Consider the following 14,980-nt stretch of genomic DNA (forward strand, 5'->3'; position numbering starts at 1 on the left):
CAAGATTGCAAATGAAATGAAACCGATTCCTGCAGCAGTTCAGAAAGTCTCAAATGAGTCCTCCAAACCCCCACTCTCTCCAAAGTTCCTTCAGATGCGTCTGAACTTTGCGCGCTGGAACGGATCTGAATGAGCATGTATGATGAGATCTTCAGTTGCAGTTATTATAACGAATCCCTTTATCCATTATAGGCTTGTCATGCGCTTCTGGAGTGAGGGCATTTGGCTGCTGCAGTCCTGTGTTCAGGATGGCTGCTCGCTGTGGTGTGTGGAGAGGAGGGATGGTGAGGAGCTCGACTCGCCTCTCAAGTGTTCAGCACTTCAAGCATCCGCTCGGAACCCATGGGAGCTCTCCGCGTGCGCTGCACTGTGGTCAAATGGCGCCCCCTGCTGGCTGCTGACTCGCTGTACGGGATTAATGAATGTCATTGCCATTGCATTACAAAACATCAAACAAAAATATATCCAATGGAAAACATAAACATTAATTACAAAAGAAAGAAAAAAAGAAAGTAAAAGACTCCGTAATAATGAATAAGAATTATTATTCTTGATAAATATTGAATATTTTAAATGATAAATATTAAATATTTATATATTTATATAACTTATATGTCATTTTAGAGGTACGATTTGGTTTATCTTACTCAATAATAATAATAATAATATTTTATGTATGTGTTTATATTATTATTATTATTATTATCTTTAAATTATTTTAAAAGAAAGCAGAGACATATTATTTGAAAAAAGTAAAAGACAAAAGACTACTGAATAACAGAAATGACAAATAATTAATATTTACATATTGTACATATTTATTTAACTTGTGTTATCTTAGAGGTACGATTTGTTTTATCTTACTCAAAATAATAATAATAATAATAATAATAATAATAATAATAATACTTTTATGTATGTGTTTATATTATTATTATTATTATTATTATTAAATTATTTTAAAAGAAAGCAGACACATATTATTTAAAAAAAAGTAAAAGACAAAAGACTACTGAATAACAGAAATGACAAATAATTAATATTTACATATTGTACATATTTATTTAACTTGTGTTATCTTAGAGGTACGATTTGTTTTATCTTAATCAAAATAATAATAATAATAATTGTATTATTATTATTATTATGAGTAGGACAAACAAAATGGAAAATTATTATTATTATTATATTATTATTTTATTAAATAATTCCAAAAGAAATTGTTTAAAGAGTAAAAGACAGAAGACTACTGAATAACAGGAATGACAAATATGAAATATAGCCTCTAAATATTTTCTTTTTAATTTAATATTTACAGATTTTATCTTAGAGGTACAAATAATAAAAATGGTTAAGAAATTAATAATTCAATTGCAAATGTCACTGATTTGATATTTTGCATATAATGCAGTCATTTTAAGGCATTTTAAGTGTGGTTTAGAAATCTAACAACCTGAGAGAAAGTGATCAGTGAGAAAAATTTCATACATAAAATCACATTGAGGGAAAAAATGGGGGAAAAAAGTCATTTCAGAAATGATTCAGAAGTGGTAATGTGAAAAAGCTAGCATGATTTGTTTAAAGTTGCCACTTCATGTGGTATTTTGTGTGTAATGCAATGACATTAAGATAATTTAAATGTGTATATAATGGGATTGAGTAATTGAAAACACATTTGTTAATGAACCCCAGATTGCAGAACTTCGATCACTTATTATTCCTAATCCACTTTGTTCAATCAATTCCAACATGATTTGCACTGAGAAGCTTTATTGCGACCGAATTTGGTATTCCATGAATGAATCTACTTTGCAAAGATGCCGCAAAGTGAAATGTTCATCTTTACACATGCATGTTTTTGCTCAGAATCTCTTCATCTCTAGGTCTCACTCATAAAATGGTTCCATATGGTAATTCCAGTACTATTATGACTTCATCAGATTGCTCTGGCTTCCTACTTCCATAAGAAGCAGATGGGAAGAATAATTAATGAGGTCAGTGATTGCTTTGGCTCAGGGATGATACACACAGTACATTAGTGCTCACCTTTAATGACCAGACACTCTACTGGCATCATAAACAAACCCTCTCGCTGATGGGCCGTGCCCTGCACAAACCGGTCAATGCTTTTTGCTGTTGTTGTTGCCTTTTGTAATGTTGTGGCATTACAACATTCATGTTTTGTAATGTTGTTGTTGCCTTTGCTCCATTTTAAAAACTTTTAAAATTATATTTTTTTTTAAAACAGATGAATCAATCAGAACATTTCATGACCCAAATGCAAGCTAACATGAAGTATCCAATGGATAATTCTTACAAAAACATGTTCAAGTTCAATTTTACCCCCCAAAAATGAAGACAAAATATTTATTCTGCATTAAAAAAGCTTATTGACCATTTTTTTATTTTTGCTTTGACATTATTTTCATGACAATTAAATACATTCTCAATACCATAATGTGTTTGCAATTCCCATTATTATCAATGGTGATTCTTGTTATTGATAAAAAATACAATTTATTATTATTATTATTATTATTATTATTATTATTATTATTATTATTATTATTATTATTATTATTATTATTTAACAGTACAACAATATCATAATGTTAAATATTTCAAATAAATAAAAAAATATATATTTTTGTTTCACTTTTTTTTGTACTATGGTAATGAGAAATTAGCAGCACATAAGTAAATTAATTAATTAATTAATTAATTAATTATATATTTATATACATTTATTTTGTATATATTTTTTTATACATATATTATTATTATTATTATTATTATTATTATATATTTTTAATAATGGTAATGTTTTTTTGCATTACGGTAATGAGGGAGGAGAGTGGTGGATATGAGGGAGTAATATGCTATATATTTTTTATTATTGTTTAAATCTGCTTAAATACTTCACAGAATTATTTAATTATTTATTTATATAATTTTTTTCTTTTCTTTTTTTTTGCATTACATTGCATTGCAATAATTTATTTATTATTGTAGTGCAATAATGAGAATTGGGGGATAGAGGAAAATGAGGGAAGAATATGCTATGTACTGTCATAATATAAAACAAAAATCATTATGGTCCTAACAGTCTTCATTTTACATATAGGCAAGGCAAGGCAAGTGTATTTATATAGCACATTTCATACACAATGGTAATTCAAAGTGTTTTACATAAAAGAAAGTAAAATAATCATTAAAACTTTTAAATGATTTTAAATTAATTTAAAACAGCTAAAAGTAAAAAAGGATTATATAGTGTAAGTATATAAGTATAAACAAGACATGTTCTTGACAGGATTCTTTTCTTCACCCAAATAGATGAGCATGTTACCTATATAAAATGATGATGAGATTTAGAAAACTTCTAACATTTGCAGCCCTTATGAACAACACTGATGCTATATGTGCTATATGAAATTAATGAGCAAAAGCCATACAAAACTAGTGAACAGAAAGGCAGTTTATCCAATATAAGCATCCTCAGCTGTGGTGGTGTAGCACACAGAAGATGAAGAACATGAAGAAGCTGAATTGTGGAGTAATCTGTCCTCATTATCAGTGATGGATGCGTGTCTGTGGGACTGCGTTATATAACCTTTGCACTGAAGGTGCTTCATCTTCACTGGCCGTGTAATATTCCCAAAGAATTGATGGCAGTGCATCAAAACAAAATTGAAGCAGAGCACCGCTATATCCAGGTTAGTGCAATGCATGACATGATTGTGAAATAACAGATGTGCGATAACAACGTGCACTGGGTCATTTGCACAAATACTGAATTCAAATGGGTCACAAAACTGTTAGTGAAAGGCACATGAGAACTAGTGACAAGTGACTCACCGATGACTAAAGAATCACACCTGCATTATGCTGTGGATAAGGACTGCTCACATTTGTTCTTATTTAATGGGAGCCAGCACTTGCGTATCTCATTAAGTTGTTTGCTTAAGGGTGAAACTCAAGCCTCTAAGATGAAATGTACACTGTAAAAAATGACCGTGAATTTAACAGTAAAAGACTGTAAAAATGCTACAGTAAAAACCTGTTAAATTGTTAACGGTAAATTCCCCTACTATATACGGTGAAAAACTGTATTGGACATTACATGTATTGGACATTAATTTTACGGTAGTATACCGTTTTTGGAAGTGAAAAAGACCGTATAACTTACAGTAAAGAACCGTAAATTTACATTCCCAGAATTCCCTGCATTACATTTCAAATTTGATGTTTTTTTGTTGAAATAACTATGTTTCTTCTTAGTTTTTCTTATCAGTTTTGTATATTAGGGTTGTGTGTTACACCTAATGTTGTTAAATGAATGTTTATTGCATTATTTCAGTTTCATGTGTGTTACCATGACGGTGTTTGGTGTTTGTGTGAATGACACTGTGCACCTTCTATATATGTTATTATTTAAAAGCTGCTTGTGATGGGCTTTGGTTCATCATGTGACTTTCTCATCACCACCTGCATTTGGTGGTTATCAGTGTATTACAAAGGTACAAAACAGATTTCAGTACTTCAATAAGGTTGGTATATTAACATTATATCAGTTAATGAAATTACGGTATTTAACTGTAAATTTAAGTTAAAACCGTAAAACCTAAAACGTTGCTACCGTACTTTTTACGGTAAAATTCCAGCAACCACAGCTGCCGGTTTTTTACCGTAAATTTTACGGAATTTTTTTTACAGTGTATGTTATATGCTTCCTGAGATACCTTTATTGTTTCAAGACCAAGCAGTCAATCACACTGCTTTCCTTTCTTAAAGGTTAAAGCACACTGAGTGTAGACTTCAACTGTGTGTTGAAGGCTGACTGGTGAATGCACTATTTTTTGAGTACTATTGAATGTGTACTTGTAATCTTCAAAGTGTATATTTTAAAAAACTGTATTTGCAGATAATGTAATAAAAAGAGATACACTTCCATGACTTAGACACTCGTGCACTTTTTAAATCATTATGTTTTAATAATCTTTTGTCAAGTTTTTAAAAAGTACACCTATTTTGATTTGTTGATTAACATACTAAAGCACGTGTAAGGTACTTGATTATACCGTGTAAAAATATTGCAGCAATTAGTTATAACAACTTAAAATTTGAGATAACTTAAATATCCAACTTAACTAAACTAAAGTTAACTAAACATAATTTTAAGTCAGGCACGAACACTTACTTTTAAGTTGAAACAGCACATTATTACTTATTCTAGTGTTAATTTTAAGTTGTGTAACTGTAGTGTCCTTTGATATTAATATAATTATATCTAATATATAATTGCAACTTCATCATTATAAATGTGTACAAATACATATAGAAATGATCAATAGAAATGACATTTAAGTATATTTTAGTTTACCATGAATGCTTGTCAGTGCAATTTTTATATTTCAAAGTCAATAGAATTATGAAATTATATATAAAGATGTAAGTCCTATTAAACAAGGTCAAAAAGTGCTCTTAAATTTAACCAACTGCATTTAATATAAACTTAAACTACACATTTTCAATTAATTGTAAATGACATGCAATTAAAGGCACAATATGTAATTTTCGCCGCTAGAGGGCGCGTATTCAAAATAAACAAAGAGGCAAAGGCGTAGTTTGATGACGCACACTGTAAAAAATGTATTATTGTATTTTTTTATCAACCGTTCAAGCTAGGATAATATAAGCTAACTTGAGGTAGACGACGCCCGAGCGACACCAGCTTTGTCAGTTTGTTCTATTCAAACTAGATGAACATATGAAACTTCTTAATATGATTTAAGAGACCACGATTCAAACAATTGTTAACCTTGTTCATTTGTGACTAACGTTACTTTTTTAGAAAGACGTTTTTGTCAGCCGAACAACCGACATGTTAAACGTTACATTCAGTTGGACGCACTGTAGGCCTAACGTTACATCTGTTCCTCACAAGCTCGTTTTCTGTGCCATTCGTTATTTTATTGGCCATCATCATATATTTGATATATAATGTTGTTTTACGATTGCAAATTGCTTACTGGTAACAGATTACAGGTAACAGTAAATGCAAACAAATGCATTATGTTGTATGAATCGGTCATATTTTAATCATGAACAAAAAGTCTGTAAAAGTGTTGTGTAACTTACATCTTTGGGCTTAACTGTAATTAGCAATTAACCAACAATTCCCCGTTTACCTCCCTTTGTAGGCTATGACTGAGCACATTACAGTGAGGATCACCATCCATCTTGATAATTGTTTTTAGGCAACTCAGGTTATTAAAGGGTTATGAGGTTCTTGTATAGGAAATGTCTTTGCTTGTGTGTGTGTTGTTTACAAGTAAATTTAAGTTGAATAATTTGGTTTGGTTTTTTTACAGGCACACGCTTGTGAGTCTGAGACTGGATGAGGGGTGAGTTTTGCATTTCTGTACTAAATAAATAATATAAACCATATCTTAAGATAAGTCAATATTTGAACCACTTTAAAGCCCCCCCCCCCACATATGTTTTTCTCTTTTTATAGGCAAACATTTGACTGTGAGTCTGAGACTTGATGAAGGGTAAGTTTTGCATTTATGTACTAAATAAAGAATATAAACCATATCTTATTAAGATAAGCCAACATTTCAACGACTTCTGATTTTTTCCCCTACATTTCTATCATTAGATCATTAGACAGCTGAGATCGATCGGTGTCCGGGTCATAGGGTGGAAGATGCAGGAGCGAGGAAACGCTTTCGCTGCGATTGGAGATGCAATTTGAAAGTTCTGTTATTATGCTACTCTGTGCGGTCGTCACCGGTCTAATAAAACACACAACATATTAAAGCGTCTTTGGTGTTTCCATGTTTTCTACAAAACAAAACCGGAAATCGAGGGGTTATGACGTCATTGGCAGACGACACAATGACACTATAGACACGGTCCGTGTCACTAGTTAAAATTGCTTATTTCTCTGGATTTAAACATTCTTCGAAACATTTGGGATAATGTAAGTACACAAGTCAGCAAAATATAGAACACTGTTCTAGTGGTTTTTGGATATTTTAATTAAAAAAAATTACATATTGTGCCTTTAAGTGTCTGAAAACGCATTTAGTTTTCAAACACTAAGTAAATTCTTTTAAAGAATATTATTTCCATTTTTTCACAAAGGAGTCATTAACCTTTATACACTTGCTGAAACACAAAATGTTTCACTCATTTCTGGAGTGAGAACTGTTTGAAAAACTATTATCAGATTTAAAATCTATACCTCAAGAAAAGTAGGTTGTTTTAAAGATCAAATATCTGTAACCTTAAAATGGAAAACATTTTGATTAAAATAGTGATTTTTGGCCTGTCCCCCCTCAGAGGTCTATAAATTAAGGTCTATATTAAGTTGTATTTAACTTTTATAGAAGCTGTATCCAACTTTTGTAGAAAATCTATTTTAATTACATTTAATGAAACATACTATTTTTATATTATTTATTTTATTTATTTTATGCAATCACACAACTATTGGTTTTCAATTGTATTTATACATATCCCAAATCATGGAAACAGGGTTTCAGATATTGCATACCTCATAGAAAATGAATTGAGTTTATATGATATTTAATTTGACCTCCTGAGGTGGTCATTCAACATTTTCTGAAGCAGCTCCTTTCACTAATTTCATGCATCATTCACCCTTTTCTTAGAAAGTGCCTTTTAGAACAGGCAGTAAGCACAAAACCCATAGGCTTTTATTTTTTAAAGATTTTCTCCTCACATCCAGGCAGACAGAAGCGTACTGTAGTCTATCTAACAGGGTGCAGCCATCAATGAGTCTAAAATAAGAACACAACTCCAGTGTCCTTCGTTTGAACTCACAAAGACTTGTGATGAGTCCAGCTTGTCATGTGCTTTAAAAAAAAAAAAAAACGAAGGGTAATGTAGAGAGAGAATGAGGAAGTAATGGTTTCAGGGGAAAGCAGCAGTGAATCAATAATTCAGTGCGAGTTCCTGTTATTGCCAACATAATGCAACAGGTTCACAGCACACACGCACTGAGACATGTACACATTACTGTGTGCTCGTTTACACTCTAATCAATAGATTCTCATAATAAAAACTGGTACCTACAGCCGGTCAGTATGGATGATCCAGTTCCTCATATTTTAATGTTTTCCTGTGGAAAGGAAAATAGAAATATTTTAGTTGGTAAAATTATATGTTTCATAATTACGTTTTTAACAGAATGGAAAAGAATCATGTATGATTATCAGTACAATAAAACAAAAAGGTTTATAGTCTAATCCTGTATTGGTGGTTTGGTCCAATGGTTGGTCCATCGGCCTAATGGTTAGAGACTCATAACCCAAAGGTTGCGGGTTCGAGTCTCATACCAGCAGGGATTGTCGGTGGGGGGAGCGAATGTGGGGGGAGTGAATGTACAGCGCTCTCTCCCATCTTCAATACCACGACTGAGGTGCCCTTGAGCAAGGCACCGAACCCCCAACTGCTCCCCGGGTGCCACAGCAAAAATGGCTGCCCACTGTGTGTTCAGTGTGTGTGTGTGTGTGTTCACTGCTGTGTGTGTGCACTTTGGATGGGATAAATGCAGAGCACTAATTCCGAGTATGGGTCACCATACTTGGCCACATGTCTGTTTTTTTGGGTAAGTAACTGCAATTTTATGTGAGAGCCAGAAGATGTCAGTCTTTAGCTTAGAAAGTGAGAAATTTAGAGCTTTAGAATGAGAAAGTGTCCTGGAACACTTCAGTGATGCCTGAAGATTTGATAGTTTTTAAAATCGAGTTAGCAATGTAAATGCTGTACTGTGTTAAAAGTACATTTTAAAGTAAAAAGAAAAAAGGAAAGGAAAAGGGATTTTTGTAATTACAGTCCAACCTATCCTCAGCATCTCTCATAAACAGATCAGCATATGTATACAAAATCATGCTGTGGTTTAAAAAATGCTGATATAGTTATTTGAACTCAAATACTGATCAGATATCAAAGAAGAAAGAAACAATCCTTTAGTGAAAATGTAACCAAAAAAAGTTGTTGATTAATTAGAGGCCTACAGTGTTTATTACATATTATAAACTCTATGCATGACCTAGAATTAAGACCTAGATATATCTTATAAAGCACCAAACTATCAAACAACACCATAAAAGTAGTGAAATATATTGCAATATATATTATATTAGTAATATATATTTGTAAGACTCTTAGACTTTTGCAGTTTTGTAATAAAGTGCTTTGTGTGATGAACAAATTAAAAAGGAATTAGTGACTCTCTGTCTATCTTTATTTGTTTATGTAAACTATTCCTTCGATATCCACATTCATTTTGCATCCTATTGCATCATTTTACTAAGCCAAAACTAATATGATGAATGAACACAGAGATATAAGTGTATGACTGTGAAGAGGTTTGAGCTGCTCTCTGCATAATCAACCTGAATTAAGATGCCTGCTAGGCAACTTAATGTAAATTACTCTTATGGGCAATCAATGCAATGTTAATACTGATGATAGCACTCAAAGATTATTGTTTCCAAGTAGCTGCTTCATTTTGTATGTTAAGAGAACCTGAGAGAGAGAGCAAAAAAAAAGGGAAAGAGAATGAATGGAGAGAAAGCAACAAATTAATCATACTGAATAACACCGGGATCATACATTTAAATAACATTATTATTATTATTATTTAAATATGTATTATTATTATACTAGAAAATATTTATTTATGTATTTATTTATTTATTTGTCTATTACTATATGTGGTTTATGCCATAGCTCGGTTTAGCCTCTATCAAGCTGAAATGAAAGAGAACCATTGTGGCAAACCCTGACAGGCTTTCATGATAAAAGTATCAGACATTTGAAATGTTTACCAGTGTCACATTAAACAGCAGGGCAGGCCACGGCCGTATGTCTGAATCATGGGCGCTTTATAGTCTCAGAACACAGAGAAGAGCAGAGAGAATCCTTCAGAAGCAGCACATCAGGGTTCTGAGAGAATAGCGAGCATCTGAAGGCAACTTTGATTAAGCATATTTCTCTTGTCTGTGACTGTGTTACTGAGAAAACAAAGCCATGGGGTTTCAAATGTAGTTATTATTAGTGCATCAGTTCTTTTCAAGGCATCTCATGGGAAACACTGCAGTCCCAGAGAGCTTGTCAAAGACACATTTGATTCTACAAAGACGTTTTTAATGATGCCCAATCATGTGTTAATGTGTCACATTTGCTATCCACATCCAAGGGAGTGTATCCTGCATTTTGTCTTAAAGGGACAGTACACTAAAAAACAAACAAACAAATCTGTCATCTATAACTCTGCTTTCATTGGGCATCTTTACAGGCCTTTCATTTTTTTGTTTTTATTTTATTTATGTATTTTTTTTAAATTGTTAACATTTTCAGTCAGTCTATCTATCTATCTATCTATCTGTCTGTCTGTCTGTCTGTCTGTCTGTCCGTCCGTTCGTCCATCTGTCTGTCTGTCTGTCTATCTAAAATCTTTAATCCAGTCCCTTACAAAACTTCCCTTTATACTTTTACACAATTTAAAGCGGGAAACCAAAGTTGTATAGCCTGTTACTGCAATAACAGAGGGTGTATCGTGTATTCTATCTTAAAGGGATAGTTCACTTTAAAAAAAAATCACCCAGTAAACAGACGCTTCCATTGTTAACTTTTTCAAAGTTATATATTTATTAATGAAAACTGCATTCCATTAATGAAAAATGTTTTTACTTATTTTTTTAAATTATTAATTTATACTGTGCTAACGACAGTTGTGAGAACCTTGACAGATTTCATCCTGAAATTAACCTTAAATTTACATTTTATTATTATTATCCTTGAAAAGTCAGAAACAATTACAAAACATTAATTAATTTCAAAATTAATAAATATGAAAATATTAATAATGTAAATATTAATAAAACATGTAACAAAAATGTGATATATATTACAAAAACAAAATATTTTAGCATAATTTTTATTAATGCAGTTTTATTAATGAAAAATTGTTTTATTGTTTTAATTAATAAATATGAAGATAATGATCATGTAAATATTAATAAAAACATGTAAAACATTTGTTGGTAGATTATCTATTAATATTTTGATGTTGTTATTATTATTATTATAAAATTAATTGAAAAGACGAAAATCCTTGTAAAATAGTCGCCTCCCTGATAGTCATGGTATAACTCAGTGGTCGCTGTGTACATTCACTGGCTGGTCGGCTGAGAGTGCTATAGTATACAGCACTCCCATCTTCCGTGCTATAGGCGGATATAAGCCTCTCGGGTGATGATACACACTCTGCAGGGAGAGGATTTTTTCGATGAGGAAAACGTTCTCTGTCAAATCGTCACATGGGGTCAATCGCTTCCTGCATCGTGACTGAACCACTGTACGCGTTTGTGCGTTTTGTTTTTGCCGCTGGACTCGTATAGGGTCGCATCGTTAATAAGATTACCGTTCCTCGCGCGCCGCTGATGTCACATATTTTATTGCGATGATAAGCAAAGTTAAAAATGCCATGTCCTCGCTGGTGGGCGGAATTATCCCGCACGGCCACCACCACCACCACCATCAGCAGCAGCAGCACGGATCCGCGCAGAACGGCGGCACTGACGGGCTGCCGCCGCGCTTCCCCTACAGCAGACCCGAGTTTCTGGACCTGACGCCGGAGCTGCTGCAGTACTCCACCGAGCACGCGTCCAGACCGGTCATCGCGCTCAAGAGAGACAGCAGGCTGCCCTGGCGAACGGGATACGCGGAGTGAGTCGTGCGTTTTTATCTAAGACGCGCATAATAAATCAATTGTGGGTTAAAAACGATACGGCTGTAGTGACGTCATTGCCCAGGAAGGTTATATGTCACGCCTAACCAAGGGCAATGGCTCATCCTCATCATCCTCCTCCTCCTCCTCCAAGCGTTCTAGAGTCACTGGAATGTTTTCACCCGAATGCGTTATGCACTGATGACGTAGCTTACAGTTTGCTGAACTAATCATTACATTTAAACACGAAAATGCTGCATATGTCAGGTTATACGCGTAGCTTATATCCTTAGGATATTGTAGCACTCATTGCATGCATCTTTACCACAGTACTGAAAGTAGAGTGTGCCACAGTATACAGTGCATTCCTACTGCCTGTGCAGCTGAGAGACACACAGTGTTAAAAACCTGCAAATGCCTGATTCCAGGCCTAAAAGTAAATCTTGAATGGGTAGTCGTTGTGCATTACTCTGGTTATGCTCAGCTTCAGGGTTGTTGTCAGAGCAGAGGGAGACACCTGGGAGAATTGTCCCGGGTTCCAGTGATGCATTGGGGCACTAAGGCCCTATATGATATTGCTGCATTCTGGTCATGATAAGCGCACTTATTACGGTTGTAATTAAAAGGGAAATCTTAGTTCTTACAACTTTCCTAGTTGGGAAAATTTATTTTTAATTTTTAATTAAAAATTAAAGGGGTCATATGATGCGATTTCAAGTTTTCCTTTCTCGTTGGAGTGTTACAAGCTGATTGTGCATAGATAAGATCCCTGAAGTTGCAAAGACTAAAGTCTCAAAACCAAAGAGATATACTTTATCAAAGTTAAGACTCTGCCACGCCCCCCTAAAACGGCTCGTTCTAACACGCCCCCACATATCTACCTCACTATGTGGAAATATTTGCATAATGCCGCCCAAATGTAAACGCAAAGAAAGAAGGCGTGGTTTCAGTAACCGCAGTTAGTATTGAAGCAGCCATGTCAGGGAGACGCTGTGTGTTTCTAGGCGAAAGCAAAAGCACTTTATTTGGCCTTCCGAAAGTAGATGCATTTAGGAATCTTTAAGATTACTTACAACAGAACAGCAATGCATTTTATGGACGACCGTTTCGTGAACCTAGGAGAGGAGGTAATTCTGACTTTGCTATGACAATCTGAAAAGCATCATATGACCCCTTTAAGGTGGAAGCAAACTGGCAGGCTATTGGTCAAAAATAAGTAACTGCGAATGTTAACCGTACCATATGCTTATGTTATAAATGCTATAAAGCATTATCAACGTATAAGATTTTTTAGTAATTTTATTAACAAAAAATATTTTTTATACATTTTAGTATTTATAATTGTTGATTTTTTTATAATATAATATTTTATATAATAAAACATTTAAATATTAATTATTAAAGATGAAAAATAATACAATTTATTTAAGACGTGCAAAAAAGTTACAGTAATGTCACACGTTAAAAAGTGCAGTGTATTCTTTTGTGATTTTTCTTTTTTGTGTGTGTTATTTAAGTCATAGAAAAGTATTAAGTCAGAAAAGTCATGGTCAAAAGGGATGGGAACCTTGACTTTCATCAGGCGTGGTCTGTTGAGTGAAGATCAAGGCCATACTTGCAAACGGTGGCCAAGATTAAAGCCAGGATGATGATGCAGTCTTTGAGTCATGCCATTAATGAATATAATGTTAGGTTGTTTGGAAAAATTGTAATATTTATGTAACATAGTCCTTCTCTGAGCCCAGTGTGTGGAGGAGCTATCTGAAGGAAGAGAGACTGAGAGATAACAGGCCCTGATACTGAAATAAGCCCTGTTAGCCTCTAGTTATTTAATCTATTATTAACTACAGTACAAGAGGAGAACTTTGTTTGAGGCCATGTGATGACAGCATTTGAAACTGAGTGCATTCTCTCAAGTGTCGAAACAAACAGACTTTGTAGCTGGTCGCTTTAGCATGTTCTTACACACACGCTAACAAACAAAGGTAAAGGTAAATACAAAAGGTTTTAGCGGACATTGATAGGGATAATTTTGAGCAGCAAGTTTAAGTCCACATGAAACATTAAGTCGTCACAATCATTTTTAGTTCTAATGTGATGTATTTCAGAATAAAATATGCAATTAGAAAAATAAAAGATTGTATACTAGCCGTTTTCCATGCAATTCCAATTCATTGAGAACTGAAGCTGTAAAGAAGATGCAATAGCACCATAAAAGTATCATGGAATTATTCTATGTATCTTCTGTGATATGTTTTGAAGACAGACTAAATACACCAAAATACAATCTTCTTAGACCATAATCAGGTTAGACGCCTTATTGAATTTAACATTGACGAAAACGAGGCTGTGAGGCAATTTTTACAAAAGCACGCACTATATAAACGTGCTAGATCATGTAATTTTAACTCAAAACAGTCTATGGAGTATTTGTTTACTGAAAGCTTTTTCTGAAAGACATGTCCTTAAAGGGGTCATATGATGCTGCTAAAAATAACATTATTTTGTGTATTTGGTGTAATGAAATGTGTTTATGCGGTTTAAGGTTCAAAAAACACATTATTTTCCACATGCTGTACATTATTGTTTCTTCTCTATGCCCCGCCTTTCTGAAACGCGTCGATTTTTACAAAGCTCATCGGTCTGAAAAGCGAGGTGTGCTCTGATTGGCCTGCTATCCAGTGCGTTGTGATTGGCCGAATACCTCAAGCGTGTGACGGAAATGTTACGCCCCTTACCATATTGTGATGCCCTGTCCGGCCGGAGCGTAACATAAAACCATGTCTGCATTTGTGATCGGACAAATGACAAACAACAAGTGCTACTCTACACTGACCAAAAAACGTCAAAATCGTCAGTGGCAAATTCTGTAAATATAAAAAATGTACTTACTGTCTGTGAGTCAGAACAGCCGGCATTGTAGTCTACTCTACCAGGATCAGGAAACAGTCCTCCATAAAATGCGCTGGACACATCGGAATATTTGGGTTAAACTGTTCTGGAACAGTGTTGTAAATACAACTTAACCACTGATTTCTAGTCGTGTCCTCTTTTGGAAGGCCAAACAAAGTAGTTTTGCTTTCACAACGAAAAAGCGTTACACACCGTGGCCTTGAGTGAGTGGAGGCCGGAGGCCTAGAGTGAGCCGTGGCCTAGAGTATGCGGAGGCCGGCTTGAGTGAGCAGAGGCGGGCGGGGTTGAGAACGGCAC

At 34.0% G+C, this 14,980-nt stretch overlaps 1 protein-coding gene and 1 long non-coding RNA gene across 2 annotated transcripts in view; both read left to right on the forward strand.

Moving 5' to 3' along the window:
- Nucleotides 1-6,283: 6,283 nt before the first annotated feature.
- On the forward strand, nucleotides 6,284-6,743 carry LOC107666168 (uncharacterized). Its single transcript, XR_001631641.1, has 3 exons — nucleotides 6,284-6,407; nucleotides 6,521-6,557; nucleotides 6,665-6,743. It is a non-coding gene; the product is annotated as an uncharacterized LOC107666168 (long non-coding RNA).
- A 4,500-nt stretch (nucleotides 6,744-11,243) lies between these two features.
- The window catches only part of LOC107666087 (protein phosphatase 1H-like), a 19,067-nt gene continuing 15,330 nt past the window's right edge, over nucleotides 11,244-14,980 (forward strand). Inside the window, exon 1 of the mRNA XM_016457197.1 lies at nucleotides 11,244-11,769. Coding sequence (XP_016312683.1) covers nucleotides 11,504-11,769 — 266 coding nt within the window. The 5' untranslated portion in view covers nucleotides 11,244-11,503. The remainder of the gene's footprint in view (nucleotides 11,770-14,980) is intronic.

The sequence above is a fragment of the Sinocyclocheilus anshuiensis genome, unplaced genomic scaffold, assembly GCF_001515605.1.
Source record: "Sinocyclocheilus anshuiensis isolate Anshui unplaced genomic scaffold, SAMN03320099.WGS_v1.1 scaffold447, whole genome shotgun sequence".
NCBI lineage: Eukaryota > Metazoa > Chordata > Actinopteri > Cypriniformes > Cyprinidae > Sinocyclocheilus > Sinocyclocheilus anshuiensis.